A 26,997-nucleotide genomic window follows, 5' to 3' on the forward strand; every position below is an offset into this window, starting at 1 on the left:
AAGTAGTTAGGGATGGATGGATGGATGGATGGATGGATGGATGGATGGATGGATGGATGGATAGATAGATAGATAGATAGATAGAGTAGGGAAGTAGATAAACAGGTAATTAGGTGTTGAGGTAGATAGGTAGATAAGACAGGTACATAGGATAGATAGATAGGCAGGCAGAGAAGATAGGTATATAAGGTAGGTTGGTAGATAGATAGGTTGATAAAGCAGGTAGGTAGGTAGGTAGGTAGTCAGATAAAGTAAATTGGTAGGTGGGTTTCTTTCAGATGGATAGTGTTAGTTAAAGTTTGATCTGATGTCTATTTTGTCGGTGTGTTTTGTCATGTGATGTTAAAATCTATCCAGTACTATTTAATAACTGAATACTTATTAAGGCGCTAAATCTTGATTGATTTGTCTTTTTAATTTCTTGTGTCTGTGTAGGTTGTGTACTGACAGGAAAATAAACTTGTCACAGGTCATTTACAGTGTCCATGATATAGCAACCATCATAATCGATCTTATGTCCACTACACAGTATCCTACCGGATACATCTGTATTAAGATAACTAGACTAGTTAAACCATCCATGCTGCTGAACTACTGAGGTTCTATTAATACCACTGCTGAGGTTTAATGTTCTCTACTGTTTGTTCTGCTGTCAAGGACCCTGCAGGTCGTTTTCCAGCGGCTCAGGTGATCAGAAACACCTGAGCAAAGAGCAACATGATCTGGAACTTACATCGATGAGGTGTTTGACCTCCTGTTTCTTCAGGTCGCTGCTGATCTTGGCAGCTAACAGGATGCAGGCAGCTGACACCAACTTCCTGTAAAACAACCACAGATTAACGTCAGGACTTTACTGCAGAGTGAAGGTGGAGTCACATGAGGAAAACCGATCAGATGGATGCTACAGCCGGTAGTTAGGTAGTTTTACTATGTATTAAAAATAGAGATAAAACATGCTGGGGGATAAGGTAGGTAGATAAGGTATGTAGATAAAGTAGGTAGGTAGATACGTAGATAAAGTAGGTAGGTAGTTAGATAAAGCTTGTAGTTTGTTAGTTGTATTATGTACTAAATGAGATAAAACATGCTGGATGAGTAATTTCTTAATGTCCAACCACAAAGCAGCTTTTTCTCAAACAGAAGTAGATGTAAAACAATGAGAACTGTATAAAAATATGTATTATTTTTACTCCTTAAGTCTTATTTTCAGTAATGTATCATGCTTATATTTGAGTGCTTCTCATTTTGTGTTGGTTTTTCATTAAATTCCATTCAGTTTTATTCATATAGCATCAACATCTCACAGCAGAAATATTTTGGGTAATCCTAACTGACCTGAAACACGAAGAGTTAAATTTGATTTAATGTCAGACAGTGAGAAAAAAAGGTTATGTTTCTTTTTATATGCAAACTTTTGTTTCAAATGTATGTAATGTGTTTGTTGATATGTGTTTTCTGCACAGTATCTGGCAAATTAATTTAATTTAGGATTAATAAAGTTTTATCTCATTACTTAAAACAACATTAACGTGCACGAAACAAAGAGACCTAATTCAGATTAGACTCTACATAAACAAATAACTGTGACAGCTAGCAGTATTAATAATAAATATTAAGGAGTATTTTAGGAATTAGTGGCCTCTACAGTAAAAAAAAAGACGGTTACAAACAACAAGCTAAAGTTTAAGGTTTCCTTAATTTGTACATCAATGTGTTTTCAAAGTAAAGTTTAGTAAAATAATAAATATAAACATGAGTTTTGCTTTAAAGGACAATAAAAATCTGTCAACACTTCGAAGAATTCAGTTAAAAACAAACATTAAACCGTCATTAATGCATTTTGTAATTAATAATAAGATGATATGATTCCCCCCCCCCTTTCTTCTGGACTGCACAGTGGAGTAGTGGTTAGCACTTTCACCTTGCAGCAAGAAGACTCCGGCTTCCTCCCACAGTCCAAACATATGCTGAGGTTAATTGGTTACTCTAAATTGCCCATAGGTGTGAATGTGTGTCTGTATATGTAGCCCTGAGACAGACTGGTGACCTGTCCAGGGTGTCCCCTGTCTTCACCTGAGTCAGCTGGGATAGACTCCAGCACCCCCCATGACCCTAGTGAGGATAAAGCGGTGTACAGAGAATGAATGGCTGTTTTTTCTGCCTTTAATGTTGAACTAACTACAAATAAACACAAGGGGGAGCCACTGATTCACTTAACACCGTGGACTCAGCAAAGTTGAAATATTCAGTGAGCTCTTGTGTGAGAAAGAGTCAAAATATGCAGGATTGTGTGACAATTTTGTTGTTTTCTGGGACATTTCTTAGACATTAAATTTACAGGAACATTTACAGATGCAGGGTTTATTTCTAACAGAAGTTCAGAAATAACTAGAAGCATCAAAAATACAACAGATCTGTTTTGGAGATAAATGAACCGTCAGTGCAGCACATTATTCACTTCAACCAATCAGATTGCAGCCCTGAGACAATTTGTCACCTTCCATCATCACCTAAACTGTCAATTACTGTTTGTACTCGGCGTCGACGAGCTTCAGGATCCCAGCGTGAAGCCGAAGAACGGAGCAGAGACGATTCAAACGTACCGGTTCTGTTTGTTGAGTCGACCCTGCAGCACCAACTTCTCAAAGTAGACGAACGCCATGGCGATGGTGACGGGCTGCAGGCCGCAATCCTCCCCAACGACCCGCATCTCCCGCTTCAGGCTGAGGAAGTCACAAACGATTAGCTCAGTGTCATATTATATACCATTTCCCCCGTAAAAATAAATACAAACGAAGGTTAAGTATGTTACTCTGGGTAAATCCTTTAACTCTGAATCATAAAACCTGCTGAAGCCATTTTTATTTTAATAAAATAAATAAATTAGTCTATTTATCAAAGCAAGAATCTGTAAAATCATGGAGAAATGCAGAATTTTCAACCTTGCACCAGTCTTTGTTGTAAAACTGAAGCAAATCGAAGCTAAAAACCAAAATAATTCTACAAAAATCGCTTTGTTCTTCATGACTCCTTTAACATTTTCTTTGCACCAAAGTCTGTTAAAAGGTACAACTTAGCTAAGAATAACAGTGATACAGATAATTTAGGACCTTTTTTCTTATTTAAGAAGTTTTCCTGGCCTTGTTCACTCAGAGCAGATTAAAATGAATCACTTTATTCTACGTCTTAGTTTTAAAATGTGGCTAACATAAACCATTTGCAGTCACTTAATTTTGCAAAAAACTAAAAATATTGTGCTTCTCTGCACAACTGAAAAGCCATTTTTAAACTTTGTTGCTGTTTTGGTTTTCTATGAGAAAAATTAAACAAATCTAAGAATAAAATCATGATTATTTACCAAAAAATTCACTTAATTCTACATGACTTATTCAGTATTTTTTGCACAAAACTCTGTAAAAACTACTAACTCAGATACTTCTGGCCAACTTAGGCAACTTAGAAACTATTTGTGAACAATAGTCAAATAAGACAAATATAGGGACTTTTTGGCAACTTTCAGAACTTTTCTCGGCTGTTTACTCAGAGCAGAGAACAGACAAGTATGGAAACAAATTAAGTCGCATATTCTTCAAATCTCCTTTAAAAATGCGGTAAAGATAAATCATTTTCAGTAACCAGATTGTGTGGGGAAAAAAAAGAAGGTAAAATTCTGTGTTTTTCTGCACATTATGACAACCATTTTACAATTTTGCGACAGTTCTCGCTCTGTCAGAAAAATTAAACATAAAGAATAAAATCACAGATTATTCATCGAAGATTGCTCAATTCTACATGACTAAAAAAATATTTAAAAAAAAAACACTTCTCAACCCAACATATAAACCATCAGTCATAAAGGAAAATTTAGGGACTTTTTGGCTGAACTGCAGGCAGTGTTTGTTTTATTTTACATTAAAAGATCTGGTTAAAATAAACTATTGGTAGTGACCTGATTTTGCAAAAAACTAAAAATTCTGTGTTTTTCGGCACAACCAAGAAGCCATGAGTGACTCAGCTGCAACACACCGTCACATCGAGAAAATTCAGTGACGTTTGACTGAACTGGGCTGAGCTGCAGGCAGTGTTTATTGAAATAAATTTTAAATATAAATATTAGAATAGCTATGATATGTAGAGTCACGCTTGGAATCGTAGTGAACACATGGAAAAATGTTTTCCATGCCGATTCCAGGGTGTTTCCAATTTTTGCTGAATAAATAATCAGATTTTTGCCATTTTAACTGAGTTCTTGCTGCTTCTATTCATGGTTCTTTTGTTTTTATAGACCTGCAGGACTTTATGATGAATAAAATCAGTGAATAAAATCGAGATTTGTTGGCATCTGGTCGATTAAATTCGGACTCTACCTGCGGATTTTGCTGAGGGTGAGTTTGACGTGAGGAAACTTCTCCTTGAAAGTCTCGTTCATGTCTTTCTTCAGGTCGGATGGTTTGACGTATTCTATGACGGTCGTCTGAGTTTAGAAAGGAGGAAAAAAAGAATTCATAAACAGAGGAAACAAGAGCCAAACATCTAAAAGTCAAACAATGATCTGGAGAAGAAGTAAATATTTGTCTGTGATTCACTGCCAACATCTGGAACAAACTTCTTCAGGCAGTTTATTGACTTATTATTAATTATATTGACATTTAAATGTGTTTAAAATCCTTTCTGCTTAGTTATTAAAGCTTCATAGTTGTGTCAACATCATTTGCTAAATTATTTTGCTCAATAGTTTGTGCAATAATAGCTTCTGCGTCGTGTTTAGGGTTTAATTTCAATACTTCATATTTTCATTTCTTAGATGCAATATTTCAGCTTCATGTGCAACTTTCTGAGTACACGTACCAATTTCACCTTCATCTATAACATGTTTAATATGTGCAGTCTTGTTTACCCTTCATTTTTCAGGCGTAACATATGATATAATTTATTTTTTCATCAGTATGTGTGTTATTACTAATTCTCTCAGTACATTTGCCATCATTACTTTTTACTGTTTTATTCTAGTTTTATTTTAGCTACTTATTTTTAGTAATTTCAGTAAAATATCGTGCTTAAATCTTATTGTTTTCTATTTATTAGGCACTGCATTTCTTCTTTTAAGCCATTTTGGGTTTTTTTTTTCTGAGCAAAATCTGGCACTAGAATTTCCTTCAGGATTTATAAAGTTTGATCTTAATTTATTTATTTGTTTGTTTTTATTTTGTAAGTGAATAACTCAAGAAATCAGTAAATAAAATGACTTCTAAGAAGAGTAATGATTAAATGAAATCTATCATTGATTATAGTTTTCTGCAAAAAAAATGCATAAATAGGGTGAAGAGTGAAATAGAAGTCAAAATTTACAAAAACAGAATAAGAAAGTCATAAAAATGAAGTAATAAGTTATCCATGGAACAGTCTAAAATATGTAAATAAATGCATAAACAGAAAAATAAATAAATAAAATTAATCAAATAGAATAAAACTGTAAACGTCAAAAAAGTAAATAAATGAAAGTAAATGAGGAAACACTGCTGTAAATACCACAAGCAATGATAAAATAAACTAAATGAATAAAAAATAATAAAATATTGATTATTATAATATAGATCTGTAAGAAACATCATTTATAAAAAAAAACTGAATAAAAAATTAATAAAAAAATAAGTAATAAACGTGACATTGACTAAACTAAAATGTGTAAATAAGTGGAAAAAATAGAAACATTTTTGAATAAAATTAGTTCTAAGAATAACAATTTAATAAAACTCATCATGGATCGTGTTTTTCTACATATAAATAAATAAATAAATAGAGGGTCACATGAAGGAAATGATCCATTCAATAAACTAAAAATATGTAAATAAATGAATAAATAGAGTAGAAAACAAATACAATCAATCAAATAAAATAAGACAATAAGAGATGAAAAATTTAGAAAATAAAATAAAAGGAACTGAGGAAACGCTGTTATAAATACTACAAGCAATGATTTAAAAAAGTAAAAATTGAATAAAAAATGTATTATTAAAATATAGACAGGTAGATCATGTGCAAAATATAAGTCAACATTAATAAAAAATATGCAAATAAGTGAATAAATAAAGACATAAATAAAACTAGTTCCAAGGAGGGAAACAATTAAAATAAAATTCATCATGGATCGTGGTTTCTGCATACAAACAAACAAACAAACAAGGTGTAGAGTCAAATGAAGGAAATGATCCACTGAATAGACTAAAATATGTAAATACATGAATAAATGGAGTAATAAATAAAATCTATCAAATGATCAAATCAAATTTTCAATGAGACATTAAAATAAAGAGATTTTTTTGACAAATCGTGCCTTTCAAATCTGACTTTTGTGGTTCAAAGTGTTAATGTCATCACTTGAATCTGCATTAAAACATTCGCGCGTCTCTTACTTTGCTGCTTTGCTTCTCTGTTGTGGTTTCAGTTGTGATCATTTTAATTAAAACGTTCTTTGTTGTGATTACATATTCTGTCTAAAAATTACAGCTGTGTTGGTTCAGTTGATTAAATTACGCCATAATTTCTCCAGAAACGGTTCTGAAGCAGCAGAATGAAGCGCTGAAGAAGAGGCGGATAAAGCAGGAAGGCTGGAGGATTATAGAAGTGTGACAATAATCACTCTGAGCTCTTTGACTTCAACAGAATCGTCCTGCAGCTTATTCTGATGAATTACACTCTGTATGTTCTGCTGTTTAGTCACTGATCTGTTATCGTCATTACTCAGTGTGATCCATGTGTCATCATCATCTCACCTATAAAACACCTTTAGAACAGAAACCGAATTAACATCATGCAGCATCAATGTGTGCACAAACATGGACCACAATGGAGTTTATTTATTACTCTTCTTAAAATTTATGCCTAAAAATGACAAAAAAAAAACACGGTTTGTTTTAATCACAATCTATGAAAAACAAAAAATCATACACTTCCTGGGGCAACCAGGAAGTCGTTAGTGACTCAGCTGCGACCAACATTCACGTGATAAAAATTCGAGCGTTTTCGGTTGAACTACAGGCAGTGTCGACACGCCTCATTGAGAAAACGTCAAAAATAAAGTTTGCTTTAATGGCCATCTTTAAAAAACAAAAAAGTCTGCACTTCTTGGCGATTCTGGAAGTCATTAGTGATTCAGCTGCGACCAACAGTCACAAGATGAAAATTCTGAGTTTTCAGTTGAACTGCAGGCAGTGTTCACAAAGAGCAGACAGGAGACACGTAAGAAAACATAATACAAATATCAAAAAAAGTCAAATATTTGTGGCACGTACAGTAGCCATTTTTCCAGCATTACTAACACCAGGGGGCATTTTTTTGTAATTAAAAGTAATCAAAGAAATTCCACTTTTAAAAAAGTATTTATGTCTTTCTAACCGTGTCGGGGGCAGAAATCATTTGTGAGTTTTCTTAGATTTGTAGTCATGATTAATGTGTTTCCATAGAGGTGGGGGACTTTATATCGTAGTATAAAATGGAAAAAAGAGCCCATTTTGGTTTAAACTGAACCCCTTTTTCATTTGTTTTAGTCATATGAACCAAACAACATTACGACCATCACAGATGAAGTGACTAACGCTGATTATCTGTAACAACACGTTAACATCTGTCAGGCCGTAAGTGAAGACTTTCTGTTTGGATGCAGCAGAAATGGCAGGTGTGAAGATCTGAGAGTGGAATCGTTATGACTGAGTGAAACCACAAACCGTCAACTGTGAAGTGGTGACAGCATGTTAAGGCCTGAAATGATCTGCTGCTAACATGATGGAGCCTCCAGACGTCTGAGGAGTCTGTGACATGGTAACAGCTGGACATGAAGCAGGGAGGTCGTAATGCTGAGCATGCAGGAGACTACAAGACTGTTTATCCAGCTGTCCCTCTGCTACAGATTTCTCCACAATTTACACTTCCACATGTACCAAGTTGTTGATTAAATTAGACTGCAGAGTTATTCACCGGGGTGAGGAAGCTGAACACTGAACTACACACATAATCATGTTTATTTTCAACAGAAAACTTGGTAAAAAGGAAGCTCTTTTAGAGAAAATGTATTAGTATTAGGACTGAGGTGAGAAAATTTGGATTCTAAAACACTTTAATCATAAACTAGAGTTTTCTGATGACGTCTGACTATCCCGGCTCTGCAGTGGCATGAATTTTTAATCTAAATTTAAGCAGAATCAAAATTACTGATCAGCACTCTGTCTGAAAGAATCCCCTCCTTTCTTTCTGGGACTTTCGGTGCTATTAGTTACTGTCACTTAATTAAGCAACAAAACAAAACAAAACAACAACATTGCCAGCTATGGTAGTGAACTAACCAGCATTTTAGCAATAAATTCATGTTATACTCAGTGTGTTTTCCAAAGTCAATCCTTGTTTGTGCTGTTCTACTTCAATTAATCACATTAATATGAGTCATTATTTTAGCTTTAATATAGTCGTGCCATAACTTAACAACAAATACAGAAAAGATATATTCTACAAAAATACGTCTCAAAACAATAAAATAATACGACTTAGCGCAATAAAACAAGATAACAGAGCCAGACAACTCTGTGATAAAACAGTTTCTAACAAACATCTCCAGCATCTTCTACGTTCAGACTCCTGCAGACCTAAAAGTGTGTTAATGTGATTAAAGCAAAGATGTGTGCAGAGTTCTGGATGGAGCATGAAGAAGATCCACAGCAGCTCATCATCCTAAACCACTGGAATCGGTGGTTTTCTCCTTATCTAAGGTTCTGTTTTAATTAACCATCCACTTGAAATTAAATTCTATATACATCTAAAGTTTTCTTACCATGTAGGAGGCGAAGATCAGCACTCGTTTGTGTTTCCCACAAGGCCACTGGGGGTCGCTGAGGATGTTGGGGTCGTAGTCGGTCACATCTTCCAGACCTAAACAACAAACGACGAGTTAATCTACCAGGTCCAGATCAGAAACCAGTGAGCTTAGGTGGGTCAAAGCTTGGATAGTTTTCTCTACAAAGGCTAAAGACTCTTCAAAAGCATAATTTTTGATTTAGAAAACCATTATTGTAAAATTGTAAATTGTAGATTGTAAAAACATGGAGATTTTAGTGCATTTTTAGACCATGTGTACAATCTAGGCTCGTAGGTAACATTAGTTTTTATAGTTCAAAGTTCAGAAAGAAGCTGGTTTCATGCTGTATTTTTGCGTAATTTTCTTATTCTCTTTGCTCCAATCTGTGGATCAATGTTTGAAGAGCCATCATTTCAGAAATAATATAGATAGTCTTTATATTTTGTGTTCTCGTTGATGTGTACATCTCGTATGCTCCTAGTCTGACAGAATAATACAAACCACTTATATGATGGTGTAAATTTGGTCAAAAAATGTCAATTTTTTCCTCTTGTGAGTAGCACCAATAGGAGTATGGTGTCAATCAGAGGCATTATTATTATTTTAAGAGAAAAAAATGATTGAAATTGTGTATTTTTTTGCATCTATGGCCAATATTTGAATCCACATTGAGCAGGTATGATGGTCAAACCATCAGGAAGAGTTATATATTATTGGTAAAGGCTAAAAGAAAAAAACATGGCTTTCAACTCAGTATTGCAAATAATTTTAGGAAAATTGGTACCATATAAGGCAATGTAAAGATCAATAAGCCTACAAAAAGTCAGGTTTCTCAGTACATTCATTCTCAAACATTGATCTACACATTGCTGCAAGAAAATGATGCAAAAATTCACTTCTTTCAATTCCAAAACACAATTTTTTACCTAAAAACACACCAAAAATGAATGTTACCTTTGAGCCAAGATTAGTCAACTCAGTCAGTGTTCACCACTAACTATAAATCCACGATGATCCAAGACTATTCTGGGATCTGTCGTTCACTAAGCAGCTGTAATTCTGCTTAAATGTCCAACTAGTGTTAAACGCATCCTAAAATGTTTTTGACCGCTACAACTGCGATGAATCAAAGATTAGAGTTCCAGTTTGGTTTGCTTTGTGCACATTTACAACCATGCAATATGTATTTCTGCTGCTGGTTTCTCACTTTTCTGCTTGTTGACAATCAGCGGAAGCGACAAAGGCAAAGAATGAAGATTCAAAGAGAGCAAACGCGAACAATGACAGAACTAAGAAAAGAAATTAATTTGGTGCCATTTGGTGACGTCTGTTTTCCAGAAAGCTCCACAGGATGCAAACTACACGAAAGCAAGACAATAAAATTCTGCAAATGCACTGAAAAAAACAACAAATATGAGATGAGGTGTGGATTTTTGTTGTTATCACCCTCATATTAAGAAAAAAAGATGTTTTTTAATGACTTCTAATACATCCGAAGAGCAAATATTGCAGCTTTGAGAGCCGCTAGACGACTCTAAATACAAACCTGATGTCAGCGCCTCTAACAACACTCACAGCTGTGTTGTGTTAATGAAAGGTTAGGGATTAGAACGGAGGGTTTTCAGGCTGATACGAGGCTCTGAGGGTGAGTGTTTACAGATAACGGGTTCAACACACATGTTTGGAATAGAAAAAAAGATGCAACAGCTGCGACAACTCGGCCTCGTTTCATGTCTCCATCCTGTGTTTGCTTTCTCTTCCTCTGTGGTTTAGTTCTTTGTATTCCCTGCCGTTTACCATCCAGTCAGTCTGTCCTCTACTTCCTGGATTCATCTTTTCTCAGAATTCAAGGAACCAGATCGGCTCGACATCACCGGATGTCCCAACGCTTTACGGAGCTTAAATGGCAGTTTTTTCCAGTAACCAGTAATGAAGAATCAAAGCATAAAACTGAACCGGAACAGTCTTACTTTCACATTAGCCTCTCATGATAACTTACTATCGGAAATGTGTGTTCTTTCCAGGACAGATACAGACTTTTTTATATTTTTATAAGCTAAATCTGAATCATAGAAATCAATATACCAGCAGATATGCAAACGTTTATCTTACACATCCCTTTAGGATCAAGTACACAGTTTTCCTTAGCAAGCTGGAGAAAAATATCCGCAATATCCTGATACGAGCTCAGACATAAGGACTGTTTAACTGATCTGAAGCCCAGTTTGTTGTTTACGTCTGATGTCAGACAGCTGTCATAAAAGGTGAAGACATTTAGTGGCAGGATGCTAGACATGCTAACTTTACATAGTTTTTAAAAATCAATTAACAACAGTGACATCAAACAATATTGGATTAAATGAACTGCAATTTGTCTGGAGGTCAACGGACACATGATTTAGTCCCACGAGTTTCGCTGAGATACAAAAACACTGTCCTAGTCGATCCTGGCTTGTTTGAAACACATCAGCTCAGTTTATTTAACAGGATGCAATCAGTTAGGTCAAAAAGAAAGATGAAGACTTGACTGACAAATGTAAAATGTGGCTTGTTTTTTGAGGATTTTGTTTTTAGAATCTTGTAGTTTCCATCAACCTTTTCAATTGTTAACATAAAGAAAATACATTACAGAGTATGGAAACTAGAAATCCAGGCATGTTTTTTGCTTATTGGCATCAACATGAACCTCAGCACAATGCTTTGCTCCCTCACACAGGAATCATAAAGCGAGAGAAAAAAACTTGTGGAAGGACAGGAAGGATGCAGACTTTAAAGAAATAATCAATAATTGGCAGCATTATCAATCAATAATGGATTAATTGATACCACAAATAGCGCACAGTGGACATTAATCCTGTGCTGATGTTTGTTCCTCAGAGTCAGTTAATGAAGGAGTTCTGGTCAGAGGTCATTAACCTCCACATGAGTCTTTGTCATGGTGCCTGCTGCTAAATTCCCACAATGCTCTGTAGTCTGAGTGAAACCTCCTCTGGTCTCTACAGTATTAAATAGGAAGAGGCTCCACCTGGTGGAACAACCAGGAACTACAGCTGATCAAATATACATTCACTGACATCATGAAGAGAAAACAGGTTTTCCACTTCTTTAGGTGCTTGTGGAGCATCAGTCATTGGGACATCCTATCATCTAACAATACATTTACCCTCTAACGCCACATTTACCCTCTAACGCCACATTTACCCTCTAACGCTACATTTACCCTCTAACGCCACATTTACCCTCTAACGCTACATTTACCCTCTAACGCCACATTTACCCTCTAACGCCACATTTACCCTCTAACGTCACATTTACCCTCTAACGTCACATTTACCCTCTAACGTCACATTTACTCTCTAACGTCACATTTACCCTCTAACGTCACATTTACCCTCTAACGTCACATTTACCCTCTAACGTCACATTTACCCTCTAACGCCACATTTACCCTCTAACGCCTTATTTACCCTCTAACGCTACATTTACCCTCTAACGCCACATTTACCCTCTAATGCCACATTTACCCTCTAATGCCACATTTACCCTCTAACGCTACATTTACCCTCTAACGCCACATTTACCCTCTAACGCCTTATTTACCCTCTAACGCCACATTTACCCTCTAACGTCACATTTACTCTCTAACGCCACATTTACCCTCTAACGTCACATTTACCCTCTAACGCCACATTTACCCTCTAACGCCACATTTACCCTCTAACGCCTTATTTACCCTCTAACGCTACATTTACCCTCTAACGCCACATTTACCCTCTAATGCCACATTTACCCTCTAACGCTACATTTACCCTCTAACGCTACATTTACCCTCTAACGTCACATTTACCCTCTAACGCTACATTTACCCTCTAACGCTACATTTACCCTCTAACGCTACATTTACCCTCTAACGTCACATTTACCCTCTAACGTCACATTTACCCTCCAACGCTACATTTACCCTCTAACGCTACATTTACCCTCTAACGTCACATTTACCCTCTAACGCTACATTTACCCTCTAATACTACATTTACCCTCTAACGTCACATTTACCCTCTAATACTACATTTACCCTCTAATGTTACATTTACCCTCTAATACTACATTTACCCTCTAATACTAATTATTAAATGTCTTGAATCAGATCTGGCAGTAAAACTTGATTAATATTTGTCTGATTGGATGTTTTTGGAGACAACAAGCTACATGTTGTGTGTTTGTGTGTATTTATTACCCAGGTCCAGTCCTACAGTGCTGTTCAGGCGGCTAGGTGGGAAGTTCCTGCCCGTCATACTGTGTGCGCTCCTGGAAACAGGGATCTGCAGCGTCAGGTCGCTGGTCGACGACGGTTTCTGCCTCACCAGAGCGTTGGTGGGATACAGGAACTGGGCGTACGACACCGACTGAGGAGATACGTTTACAGATTGAATACATGAAACCAGGATCAAGATGGGTTATGTCTGGCAATGATTAGGTAGCTACCCGTCCATAGGTGTCCAGGTGGAAGCCCTCCAGCCCCGGCAGCATCTCCAGGGTGGTGGAGATGTTTCCAGATGAGTGTCTCCTCCTGGGGTGGTTTAACGTGGGGTCACTGGAGAAAGAAAGAAAAATATTTATGGTAACTGAGATAAAAACAGCAGAATTCTCAACATTTAAAACCCTCTGAGCTGCACGTTTAGCTGCAGGAATTTAAATGAAGAACAGATCAGAGATTTCAAACATGTAGGAGCTTAAATAAGTCACAAGTTACTTCCTGTTGTCGGTTAGCATCTGGACAAAGTGACCGCTAGCTAGTTTAGCTTCACAGCTTAGCATGTACAGTAGCTTCATGACAAGACTGGAAAACAATCAATCACTGCTTTAAAATACAACTCTTAAATGATGACTTTTCCTTTGCAGACTGTTGCTACTACTGGTTCTTGAAGATGAAGCGCAGTTCTTTTAGTAAGCTCTTAAATTTATTGTAGCAACACTGTTTTCCACACATGTCACAATTTGGAGTTCCTGAATTTTTATAAATTCACCGTTGGTCATAGCTGAGTCACTAAAGGCTTCACAGCTGTGGAGAGAAATACTGAATTTTTTGCTTTTTGAAAGAATCTGCTTTGAGAAAACAGCTTAATTTTGTCAAACTGTTAAGTGACACGTGTGAAAATAAAGTGATTTTAAAGAAATAAGATGACTGTAAGCTTAGATTTGACAGAAGGGTAGTTCAATCACTGTTGGAAATGTGAAAATCCAACGATTCTTTCAGTTTTTTACGGTTTCTGGTGAGTTTTGGGGTTCATGGTGTTAATATGGAGGTGAAATATGTCCATGATTGTGCTTATTACCTGAGGTAGAAGCTCTCTCCGTAGGGCAGAACAGAGAAGGCAGCACACAGCGACCTCTTAGCACAGATGAGCACAATCCTGCAACACAAACAAACACACATCAGCGTTAATGATCCGATTACAGCCGTCCACATTCAACTGAAATTAACTCCACACCAGAGCTGTTGGAATCTGAAAGAAAAGCAGCACATATATGTACATTTCTTCACTAAATGCTTTTACAAATAAATAAAAAAGCAGTCAAAATGAAATGCACACCATTTTGTGGTTAATCCAACTTAAATAATCAGGGACCTTCTGTTTGACCGTACCGGATTTACTTGAATATTTAATAAATATTTTACAAAGAAGAAAAACTGAATCAAAATGCACAATATTTTTGGGTTATTCCATTTTCTTTTAAATTTGCTCACCCAAAAACTTTTTGCATGTTTATTTATTTTTATTTGTAAAATAATTTAACGAAGAGAAATGTAATTCTTTTGTTTTCTTATTTAAGACATTCCAGTTTTGCTGAACTGCACAGAAGACATTTTTTCCTTCTCGTCATGGCCTTGCTGTTTCCGTGGAGCTGCAGGACTTTAGACTGTGGTGATGAATCTTTCCACATCTGTCAACATCTCAGAGACAATAAACTGAAGAGGTGTTTTGCTACTTTCAAGTTTACTGTAAAAAAAACATTCATTTTTGTTGAGATCACACTCATTTAAACGCTCTGAAGCCCACGAGACGTCTGCTTGTACCTGTGAAGTGAACATATCGCGAGTAGGTGGAACACAGTCTAAACAAGCAGCTTTTAAATATGAAAATCCACATTAGTCCTCAGCAGGAGGTTAATATCGCTCCCTGCTCCCGACTCTCTCCTAATCGGATCTTTACCCTCGACTCAGAGTGTTTTTACTGCAGCTCCTCCAGAGTATAAACCCATCTGGAGAGAGTCGCCTGCTTTCTGTCCTGGGAGGAAGATGTTTACAGGCGCTGGCTGGAGAACTGCTGAGACCAGAAGATGATTCATGGTGTGTGAGACAGACACACTTATCTCCAACGTGGAGACCTCAAATCAAGGAGCTGCTGTTCCCCAGACGGCCACACAGCGATTCTGAAGATTACAGCTCCCAGTTTAAAGGCAGCAGCTCTGCAGTTCATCACAACGCTGGCAGAGAGGAAAGCAATTCTAGCAGAGTGCTTACGTAACCCGGATTAAACAATATTAGCCAAAAAAAAGCAGCCCAGACATATTCTTAATCAGTGTTTTCTATAATTCCAGATCCTATTCCAGCTGAAGCCCAGTTCTGGTGTTTCTCATCTCTTAGCTCAGCTGGAATAAACACAATAAACACTCTGAAAAATGAAAGTTTAACTCACTACAATTCATTTACTAGTCAACATCCAGCTGGTAAACAGAGACATCAGTCTGTTTCAGCAGGATAGCTTGGTTTTATAGGGAGTCATACTGGAATATATGGAAGAAGAAGAAGAAAATGAACACAAAAAACAAGAATAAAAGGAAGAAGACGAAGAAAATGAACATTAAGAAGGAGAAGAAGATGAAGACGATGGAAAAATAAAGAAGAAAAAGAAGAATAAGAGGAACAAGAGCAAGAAGACTGAGAAGAAGAACAATAAAAAGTAGAACAAAAGGAAGAAGAAAAAGAAAGAAAGGAAGAAGATGATTACGGAGAAGAAAAAACAATAAGAAAAAAGAACAAAACTGAGAACAATAAAAAGAAGAAAAACAAAGAAGATGAGAAAAAGAAGAAGAAAGGAAAGAACAACAAGAATAAAGAAAAAGTAGTAGTAGAAGAAGTAGAATTAAAGGAAGTAGAGAAAGAAGAGTAAAAGCAAGAACAAGAAGGTGACAAAGAAGAAAGAAGAAGACAAGGGGATGAAGACTAACAAGGAGAAGATGAAGAAAAAGAATAAAAGGAAGAAGGAGAAAACTAAGAACAATATAAAGAAGAAAAGATAGAAGACAAAGAAGATGAAAACGAAAAGAAAGAAGAACAAAAAGAAGACGTCCAAGACCAATGAAGAATAAAAGGAAGAATCAAAGGAAGAAGAAAAAGAAGAATAGAAGGCAGAACAAGAAGACTGAGAAGAAGAAGATGAAGAGGAAGAAGAGGAAGAAGTAGTAATCCAAACAATGTGCCTATTTTTTACAGGCATCCTAGTCAACAATTAAGGTTATTAATTCATCATTAAAGATGTGTGAATAATTCAACAGATTTTAATCCTCCAATCAATAAAGAGACGTGTAATCTCTGTGAGCAGCTGAAGAGTCTGATGAAGGAAGTCAGTCTCTTTTATAAAATCATCGATTGTCCAAAACACAGAAAAAAAAAGTTCTTTATGAAGCTAAACATGTAGCTGCTAGCTGGAAAACATTAAGATCAGACTACAACTGCTCATCCCAAGAGACACAGGAGGAGTTTAATGATGTTGTTGTTTGAGTTTGCCAGATATAGACACACACACACACACACACACACACACACACACACACACACACACACACACACACACACACACACACACACACACACACACACACACACACACACACACACACACACACACACACACACTAACTAATGATAATGATGGCTGGGAAAGTGCAGATCAGAGTCACCAGGGAGGAAGGGAGTCGAAGCATCACAACAAGGAAACGTGACTGCAACGTTTTCATAACACCGAGGGCAAATGATTCCATCATCACCTTCAACAGAAACACACGGCGTTCCCAGAGGGTTACCAGCTGGGATACATTTACAATAAAAATACAAGAAGACACAGGAATGCAGGAAAAAAAAATCTACTTTTTCTACAGTTTAAGATCTGATTTGAGCTGATTGCGTGAATTCAAAACTTCACTCCTTTCAAATCTGCAAGACAAAAGTGCTTTACAATAAAACAAATGTCAAATTAGGAAATAAATCTGCAGAATAATTTATAAATGGCATCACAAAAGTCACCTAACAAGACCAAAGACTGCAGTTAAGACCCAAGAGCATTTATTATGATGTGAGTAGTTTACATATTAGTGATTAAAGCCAACAAAACTGAATTAAAACACAACTTAACTTGACTTTGTAATGCGAGATTATAGTGTTATTTATAATGGAGAATAACCTGATTAATGTAATAATAAAGTCACACATTACAGCATTATAAATTATCCCAACTAATATAAATATTGGGGCTAATTCTGTGTTCTTTAGTTTCGATTTAAAGCCACACTAGTGAATGAAAATCGTGATGGAAATTACTTTATTTGGTATTAAAAATTGTCAAAAATAAATCATTTTCTTTGACCAGATTCTTTAAAAAGCTGAAGAATTCTGCGTTCTTTTCCACAACTGTGAAGCCACTAGTGATTCATCTGCACCCAACAGTTATGTGGCAAAAATTCTGAGTTTTCAGGTGAAGTGGAGGCTTTGAAGCAATATCAACCGTTTTTATATTTAAAAAGCAGTTAAATATCTATAATATATTAAATCCACCGCTGTTTTTTCCCTCAGTTTTTGTAACAGCATGTTTATTTAGAAAAATGTCGGACATGTTGACTGAAGTTTTTAAAATTTTTGTAAAAAAAATAATCAAAGGAATTCTCTTTCAGTTCTTTTTTTTTGCATAATTCATGGCAGAATTGCTGAGTTTAAGCAGAGAAATTTCATTAAAATTCTCTTCATTCTGCCACTGAAAAAAAGCCAAAAACAAACCGTTTACTTTCACCAAAATCTCAAGTGAATAAAGCCAACAGTGTTGTTAATAATTCACTCATTTATTGTTCATTTATTTTATTTAATTCAATTCATTTCATTTTATTCATTTATTTCTATTTGATCTTTTTTAAAATCTATTTTGTAAGATTTATATTGTTTGGCATTTGTTGTGGTTAGCAAAGAAAGAATTTCATAGTACAGGGTTAGGGTACAGTTTAATTTATTTATTGTTTTTTATCTTTGTTATATTCTGCTGTCAGTACGTCGTTCTTCAACCTTCACATCACAAATTCAAACAAAACAAAACCATCCTTATTGTTTCCAATTCAACTGTAATTTAACTTAACTTTTCTTCAAAAGGTGCATGAATATTTAATTTCTGTTGTTGCACCTTGAACAGCTTTTTAAATTATCTCATGCAGGATAAAACTCCTGACTGTTGATAGTACAGCGGCTGCTGTGTTCTTTTACTACGACTCTGAAAAAACAGCTTTATTGAGGACCACGTGGTGCAGAATTTAAACTCTCTAACCCAAATCTGGATTCTGGATCCGAACGCCAACATTTCCATCTCCGTGACGACACGACGACTGTGCTGCTCTCAGCCGGATCTATTTTGAAACGATCACCTGTCAGCCTATTATTGTAGCTGAGGAGCTGCTCTGACCACAGGTCTGATTTATGCTCAGCCAGGAAGGACAGGAATAGAACACAATAGAAGAGGAACAACACAGTCCAGGCTCCTCTACACTAAACTCCTCAGTAGAAGCTGCAAACTCCTGCATGTCAGCACGGCGTGGAAACAATAACAGCGTTTATTTACAGAGTTATGACCTTTTTGGACAAATGGAAGAACCCGAAGAAGCATCAACTGAAATGACTATAAATACCACACAACATCTGTTTGAGGAATTATCTCATTTTCACTTCCTCAAAAAGCAACACAAACACGTGTCTGACAGCTGGTATCTGGAACCAAAATACATTAAATTAGGGATGGACCGACTACCAGCCTGGATGATTAGAATGGCATTTATCTTATTATAGATATCTGCATTTTTATTGACCGATAATTGATTAATGAAATGCTCTACTTCAGGTCTGATCAGCCTCTTCTCTCTGTCGTCAGTCTGTGGTCTTACAAACGCCTGAACAAGAAAACAGGAAATTAGCCTCTCTCACAGCGGCTAATGCTACGCTAATGTCCAGCAGCTAAGCTAGCAGGCAGCCACAGACCAGCCTGACACAGAGTCTGAAAAACAATAATCAATTTAAGATCTGGACCTCAGCGGACAATAAAAGTGATACACAGTGAAACATCAAGAAAACAGAAGAACAGCAGAAGACAAACTGAGTTAGTCCCATATTAAAAGAATTTATAGAATCAGTTCTAGTCACTGTTATTAATTAAGAAGTTTGGTTATGAATGATAGGTTCTCCGATATCACACGTTGGTAAAACATTTATTACATATCAGCGTCAAATACTGGTTACTGGCCATGTGAGATTACCGGTAAGAGGCATCGGTATCGGCCCTGATACACCGATATCAATCGATCCATACATTAAGTATTGTGCTTTATGTTTTGTATGATTCATGGGATTATAACTGAGATACACTGCAAAATAGTGAGATTTCATCAAATTCTTTCTATTCTAAATGTCACTGAAAGATAAATGTGAAAAATAAACTGTTTACTTCATCCAAAATGTGCAAAAAAATTAAAATTCTGCATTCCTTGGCACAACCAGAAAGCCTTTAGTGACTCAGTTGTAACCAAGAATCAAATGAGGAAAATGAACAGACTTTTTGTTGTTTTGTTGATGTTCTATGAGTTGGTTCGAGTAAAGTAAATAATTAAAGAAATTTAACTTTAATGATTTATGTCATTCTTTTTTTGTGTCCATAAAAGTGCTGTTTGGAGTTCAGAGGGTTTAAAGAAGGAAACAGAATTCTACTTCTGCTGACTAATTCCTGGTTGTGTTCTTCATAGTAAACAGACATTTTGATGGTCCAGACACCTGATACCACAGAGTAATTCCTCCAGGTTTTTGTCTCACCTGCTGCCTCTGGTGTCGTACTGTTTCATGTTCTTGATGAAGTGGATCTTCTTTGTGTGTCGAGGCCGAGGAGAACCGCCGGAGAGGTTACGGGTTCTGCAAAGAAAGACAGATATCAACAAATATGAATGAGTGATCACTTCTTTAGTCATAAATTAGGTCACAAATCGACACGTTGTCCACTCGAGTTAAACATACACTTCCAGATACACAAAATGAAGCAGAATTTTGGCAGGATTTTGGCTCTTTGGCCTCTTAATATTTTTGAATTGTTTTCAATTTGTGTAAAAGCATTTTGTAAAAGCAAATTTTTGCCACATAACTGTCAGTTCCAGCTGAGTCACTGATAGCTTCACAGCAGCGCCAAAGAACGCAGAAGGCTTTGTTTTTAAAGAATCCTGTTACATAAATAATCACAATAATTACAGATCACTTTTGTGGGATGAAAACTCAGCTAAAGTGCCATCAATAACATTAAATACATTTTCTTTAAGTTTTTGGATGATTTATTTTGTAAATATTTAAAAAAAATAAAAATCTGAAATCAACATGCACAAGACTTTTCCAAACGCCCACATCTGTTACAAAAACTGGGAAAGAAAAGGCTCTGCATTCTAAAGATTTATACCTACTTTTTACATTTTAATATTTTTATTTGTTTCCAATTTGCCTGCAGTTTACCTAAAAAGTCAGATTTCTTGCCACATAACTCTTGGTCACAGTTTAGTCACTAACGACTTCACCTTTATGCCAAACAATGAAGGATTTTTCATTTTTTAAACAATCTAGTTTGACCAAACGGTTCATTTTTGGCACATATTTTCTTACTTATAAAGAATATAAATATAGTATATAAAGACAATAATTACAGAGCCTGTTTAGCAGGACGTAAATCACTGAATCTTAATGTATTTTTTGTCTCCAGCCCCGATTAAAGCCCAGTGAACTGTGGGTTGTGTGTCTGCTGAAGGTCAGGTTATGTTGCCGTTTTGTGACCTCATGGATTAAAACGACAACAGACCTCGGCATGAAAACGGGCCAAGGAGCTCAGCCCGATGACATCACAGCGTTACATAACAGCGCTGACATCAGCATCAGCGACGACCTCACACTCTGTGCACCTGCACAGCGGATCACACACACCCACAAAAAAACCCACATTCTGCTCACAGGCCTGCTGCACTTTAATGCAGATTAACGCCACACACAGGTTTCAGGTTCTGCTGATGCACATTTCTGACTGACTTTACATTTACTGGAGTCATTTTCTCCTCAAAATCCAAAATATAATGTCTATTTTGTCACAATCGCCGATATGCAACCCCCTATTCCCTCTCAAAGCAGAATCATGCAGTGATTCGGACATTTCCAGATTTCTCTGGGGATTTTTCAGACCATTTTTGACACTTTTGAGTACAAATAATTGACTTTTTTTTACTACACCAGAGAAAATATTACATTTTTGCTGAGACAATGGATTTTAATTGTATTTTATTCATCATGTGTTTAGATTTTAGTTTATTGATGCCAAATGAGAGGTTATTCAGGAAACATATTGATTCACAGTTTGATTATTTGGTATTTGAGACTGAAGATTAAGCTTGTTCATGTAATATTGAGACTTTCATTAAACAAAAAAGACAGAAAATGTCTATAAACATGCTCTTTCTGCCCGATTACTGTGTTTATTTAATACTACCCCAGAGAAAATATTCCATTTTCTAATCAGCGTGTGATTAGTTTATTGAGAAACGACAAAATAAATGACTTGAATATGATCACAAACTACACCGCAGGAGGCTCGCTTATGGAGCCTCATATCCAATCTGACATCCTAATATTGACTCCATAAATCAATAAATCGTCCCGTTAGTGTGAAGGACAAAACGACACAGAGCAGCTCTGAACCATGAAGACCCCCGGAGGGAAAACTTTCTGCAGCGGATCACAGCTATTACACAACAACACGCTAACACATGCTAACATGCTAACACAGAGCATCTGTTAGTGGGTTTATGGCTGACCTGCTGATTCTTCACCACATGGACTCTAAGTGAGTAAAACACCACTGGATCTGTGTGTGTCACAAACATCTGGACAGTCTGACGTTTGTCCTCGTTTAGTCACGCTGAGCTCAACGCTTTGACAGAAGATCCGTCCTTCTGCTGCTCATTTCATGCTACAAAGAGCATTTATACACATTATTTATTTTTCATTCTAATGAAAGTCTAGAAATAAAATGAAGGAAAAACTCCCAGGTCTAAAAACATATAAAAATTCTCAACAATTCTGGATTTTTTTTTTTATTATTTAGAGCTTAATCTTGAGTCTCAAATAAATAAGTAAACTGTGAGAGAATATATTTCATGATTTGATTAATTGTCCACTATTAAATGAACAGTTAACTATTTTATTGATCAATTAATTAGTTTGAGTAACTTTATTTGGGTACAAAATGTGAATAAATGTGAATATTTTCTGGGTTCTTTCCTCCTCCTCATCTTTCACAAAAACTGAAGGACATTTTCTGACATTTTAGAAACCAAACAATTAATTGACTTCCGGAACAAATATCCGTTTGTTTAATTGATAATGAAAATAAAGTTGCAGCCTTATTTCCGAGTGCTGCAGCTTGCAACAGGGAATAAATGCAATAAAATGTCTGTACACCACAAAATGTGACAATTTACATGGAAACTTTGAATTTTTTTTTTATTTTTTTTTACACAAAAGGTATTTTTTTATAATGGGTACTGATTTTCTTTTTATAATATATACTGTATTTTTCTATGTATTTTTATTTTCTTTTATTTGATTATATTTCATGGCAATCAAATTATTCTATTACCATCCTTTAAACTGTGATATCCACAAAAAAAAACACCCAATTTCACAGCAGAAAAACTTACATTATGTTGTTCAGCCGCCTCCTGTGGATATAAATAAAGATTTAAGGTAAAAATATCCAAACTGCAACACTCTCTGCTGCGTTTTTCAGCCATTTTTAAACTGTTTGCACTGATTCTAAGTTTGGGAGGGACTCTAACGGTGGAATCTTTCTGTGGGAATCTTCGCCGGGCAGCGTTCAGGAATGTGGAGGAATTTTTCCACTGTGGGAAACAGACGGCTGGATGACGGATGATGATGATTATTATCATTATCATTACGATGATGGCTGATGTTTAACATATGACCACAACAGTCATTTAAATTCATGCTTTATGCTTATTACAGCTCATTCCACTGAAGAGCCTTTGAACAGGAAGCTCATATTTTTAGAACAGAAATCAACCGTATTTATTATTGTTATTTCTGGCTCACAAAGGGACTTGAGAGGCGACTAAGCACAACAGACTAGTCAGCATACAGCAACGAATATATGTCAGAGTTACCGTTTTTGAAATAATAAAGAATTTTTAGCACATTTTTGACCATTAATTTAACAAAAATGTCTGTTATGCTTGAAAACTGGTTAGAAGAGTACCTGAAATAGGTTGTCTCAGTTTATTTATTTACTATTTAAGACCCCAGACTGAGTTCTATTAAACTTTTTGGGATAAATATTTGACAGTTTTATATGTTTTCACACCTGGAAGTTACCCGTGAAGCCATTTTAATGCTTTATTAGCCACAGAAATATAACTTCTGCAGTGATTAAATTTAATGAGGACACAGACAAAATAGCTTCCAGCAAATCAGAATGATTCAATGGATCCAATTGAGGACATATTTTTAATTACTGACCCTTGAAAATGCAAATAAAATGCAAACTTTTCTCATGTGGCATGGTATTGTGTCTCCAGAGAGTTCCTGTAAGTCTATATCTATGGATGGATCCATATTTGTACTAAAATACAGTCTTTGGTCGACATTTCACCAACTTTAGAGGCTCTAACATCAGTAGAATGATGCGTGGTGAACACAGAAAGGTTCCAGTTTTAGATACTTTGGCAGAATGGTGATGTGGACTCACTAGCTGGGTTTCCATTACAGTTTTTCGCAAAATAAAAGCGATATTTCTAAAATTTAGACAAGGTATATTTGCGCTTTGAACGTGTTTCCATTGAAGGTTGTTCTGGGCAGAAGCAGCGTAACGCTCGTAAAATATCATCCCGCGAGATTTCACTGCAGGAAGATTTTCCGCTTCTACCTCCTTCTAACACTCTGCATTCCTCTGCTGTCTAGTATGGCAGTGATGTTTTTCTCAAGAATAATGGCAAGAAAAGTCTCAGTCTCCTCTTCTGTCCACACATACCGCGCCATGTTTACTCCGAGAGAGCTGGTCATGTGACCAGGTACGTCACGTCCGGTGACGTATAATTGCGAAAAAAGTGTTTCCATTGCGCTTTTGCGATATTTTTCAATATCGAAACGTCTGAAAAACCACCTCATGAAACTTTTTAGTGATATTTTAGTCCTTTTTCGAAATTCAGGTGATTCCATTACCAGTTTTTTATTGCACTATTTACATTTTGTGCATATCTAAGGGTAATGGAAACAGAGCTACTGATAGGAGCACAACAAATCAGTCAAATGACAAAATCTCCCAGGTTTATAAACATGAAAATCTCCAAATTCAGCCAAAATATTCCACAGAACTTAAAGGCATTGCTTCATTGTGTCTGTTTTTAGAACAACAGTTTATTTAGTTGTTATTTGGGACTCAAAACGATCTCAAACAGCACAGACTGAGGATTTCTATAATTCTGAAGCTGGTGATTTTCATTTCTTTTCTGATAATCTCTTTGGATTGGACCAAAAATTCCTCCATGCAAGAAAATCCCTGCACAAGGAAGGCTGAAACTCGATTTAAAGGATTTTATCCATCAGTAAGTGGACTAAAATCGCCCACATTTACATTATTAGAAAAAGTCTTTGTGTGTTGTTAAATGAGATTTTTCATTTAGTCACTCAGAGTGAAGGAATTTGCTGTAATGTGTTTATCGAGGAGCCCTTCTAGTTCACTGTCAAACCAAAAAACGGATCATTAGTTGTTTTTCAATCAGTCTGGGATGCTTTTCTTATCGGTTTCCTCTCTGTCTGAAAAAGCTCACAAGTATTGCTGGAAAAGATTTATAATTCTCTGACAATAGTGCAAATAAGTGCATGTTTCTTTACAAAACTGCATTTTCTTTTATCAAAATTCACAGAATCATCAGAATTAATTGGGCTAGAACTCATAAAGACCATTAGGAATGTTTAAAATCTGAAAGCCAGTGCAAACATTTGGTCCAAGACATATAAGATATGTTGTTCTGTGACCAGGTTTGACTAATTCTTTCTAAACAATGCCTGAACGATGCGTTTTAACAGCAGCACAGTCTCTATAAATAACTACTGGGTTTTTATGGCCCTCAAACACAGTTATTATGATACAGAGTGTGACTGACATTCACCAGGACGGTTTTATCGCGTCACGATAAACAGTCGGTTATTTTCTCAGCTTCTTCTGAGAGCAAAACGCTGCAGCATCAACAATATCTGCAGCGGCTGAGATAGCCGACGCCAGCGTCCGTCTAAATCCGTCCTCTATCTGCCCGTGGATCTGCAGCCTCGTTATCTCCACACCAGCAGCAGCAGCAGCACATTTCCATGAGAACCCGCGGCTCTCCGGGATGTTGTGGAAACTTCCCGGTCTGTGGGAACGGAAAAATCCAAAACTCCCTCTCTGCTGAGAACGACGACGGCCGGTGTTTAGACAAAGACGTAGAACTGGCTGCATGTTGACCAACATCCTGCTTGTTCCTGAGAGATTACAGAACCTCCACTCTGGTTTAAAGTCACGTTGTCCAGAAGAAGCTGCATTTAGAAAAGAGGCTGACTGAAAACCAACTAATATGGATGGAAATATGACACTATTCTGTACATACTTTGATCTTTACACCAAAATAATATCATTTATCAAAGTAAGAAACTGTAAAAACAGGATAAAGTTTGGAAATCAAATCTAAGCTAAAAACAGTCAAAAAAAATCACTTGAAAAAGTGAAAAAATTGGACAAAATATGACATTATTCAGTAAATATTTTAATCTTTGCCCCATTAACTAAAAATGTCAACATTCATTATAGCAAGAAACCATAAAAACCAAAAAAAATCCAGCTTTCATCTGTGATGTGGCATTCAGTCGGAAAAATAAACTAAATCTCAGCTTAAAATCTTAACATTTCATCACAATAACTTTATGTCTCTTTTCTAAAAAATGCCAAAATAATACCATTTATCAAAGTAAAAAACTGTAAAAACAGGACGTATCGTTGGTTTCTAAATAAGGTTGGCTGGTTTTTATTAGTTTTGTTTTGATTTGGAGAAAACAATCAAACTAAAGCTAAAAATTGTCATTAAATTCATTTTACTCTCATTTATAGAGGGACAAAAAAAACTGCTCGTCCTCGCTAGACTCTGTAAAAAAAAAAAAAAAAAAATGCACTTATTCTGTAAATATTTTAATCTTTGCACCATCAACCAAAAAAAGAAAGAATATTTTTATAATAATCACCCAAAAGCTAACATGTATTAAAGCGAGAAACTGTAAAAACTGAAAAATTGTCCGATTTTCCACTTTCTGATGATCCTTGAGCTAATCATCTGAGACTTGCCATTGTGTTGGAAAACTAAAAGAAATCTAAGCTTAAAATCTTGATGTTTCATCAAATTAACTTTATGTCTCATTTAAAAAAATAAGACAATTTATCAATGTAAGAAACTGTCAAAACAAGACTTAAATAAGGTTGGTTAGTTTTTTCATAGTTTTGTTTTTGTTGGGGAAAACAATCAAATCTAAGCTAAAAAAAACTTCATCAAAATCATTGTAAAACATTTCTAAAAAGCCAAAAACAGACAGTTTGCTGGAACCAGAATCTGCGAAACATATAATGTGCACTTATTCTACAAATATTTGAATTTTTGCACCATAAACAAAACTAAAATCACCAAAATGACAACATTTATCAAGCAAAAAACATAAACAATTGTTAGATTTTCAACTTTCTGATGGTCCTTGAACTACTCATCTGTGACGTGTCATTCTGTTG

General features: G+C 35.9%; 2 protein-coding genes and 1 long non-coding RNA gene across 3 annotated transcripts in view; 1 reads left to right on the top strand and 2 right to left on the bottom strand.

Annotated features, from left to right (window-relative positions):
• Positions 1 to 26,997, top strand: part of LOC127534550 (uncharacterized) — a 532,033-nt gene that overhangs the window by 176,958 nt on the left and 328,078 nt on the right. The gene's annotated exons all lie outside the window — the stretch shown is intronic.
• LOC110960721 (uncharacterized) overlaps positions 1 to 26,997 on the bottom strand; it is a 435,352-nt gene that overhangs the window by 27,068 nt on the left and 381,287 nt on the right. The gene's annotated exons all lie outside the window — the stretch shown is intronic.
• The window catches only part of cables2b (Cdk5 and Abl enzyme substrate 2b), a 65,647-nt gene that overhangs the window by 7,363 nt on the left and 31,287 nt on the right, over positions 1 to 26,997 (bottom strand). Inside the window, exons 2-9 of the mRNA XM_051950012.1 lie at positions 19,965 to 20,060; positions 14,182 to 14,259; positions 13,331 to 13,439; positions 13,083 to 13,251; positions 8,822 to 8,919; positions 4,368 to 4,474; positions 2,604 to 2,723; positions 734 to 818 (exon numbers count right to left, since the gene is read on the bottom strand). Of these exons, the coding sequence (XP_051805972.1) occupies positions 734 to 818; positions 2,604 to 2,723; positions 4,368 to 4,474; positions 8,822 to 8,919; positions 13,083 to 13,251; positions 13,331 to 13,439; positions 14,182 to 14,259; positions 19,965 to 20,060 (862 nt within the window). The remainder of the gene's footprint in view (positions 1 to 733; positions 819 to 2,603; positions 2,724 to 4,367; positions 4,475 to 8,821; positions 8,920 to 13,082; positions 13,252 to 13,330; positions 13,440 to 14,181; positions 14,260 to 19,964; positions 20,061 to 26,997) is intronic.

The sequence above is a fragment of the Acanthochromis polyacanthus genome, chromosome 6 (assembly GCF_021347895.1).
Source record: "Acanthochromis polyacanthus isolate Apoly-LR-REF ecotype Palm Island chromosome 6, KAUST_Apoly_ChrSc, whole genome shotgun sequence".
NCBI lineage: Eukaryota > Metazoa > Chordata > Actinopteri > Pomacentridae > Acanthochromis > Acanthochromis polyacanthus.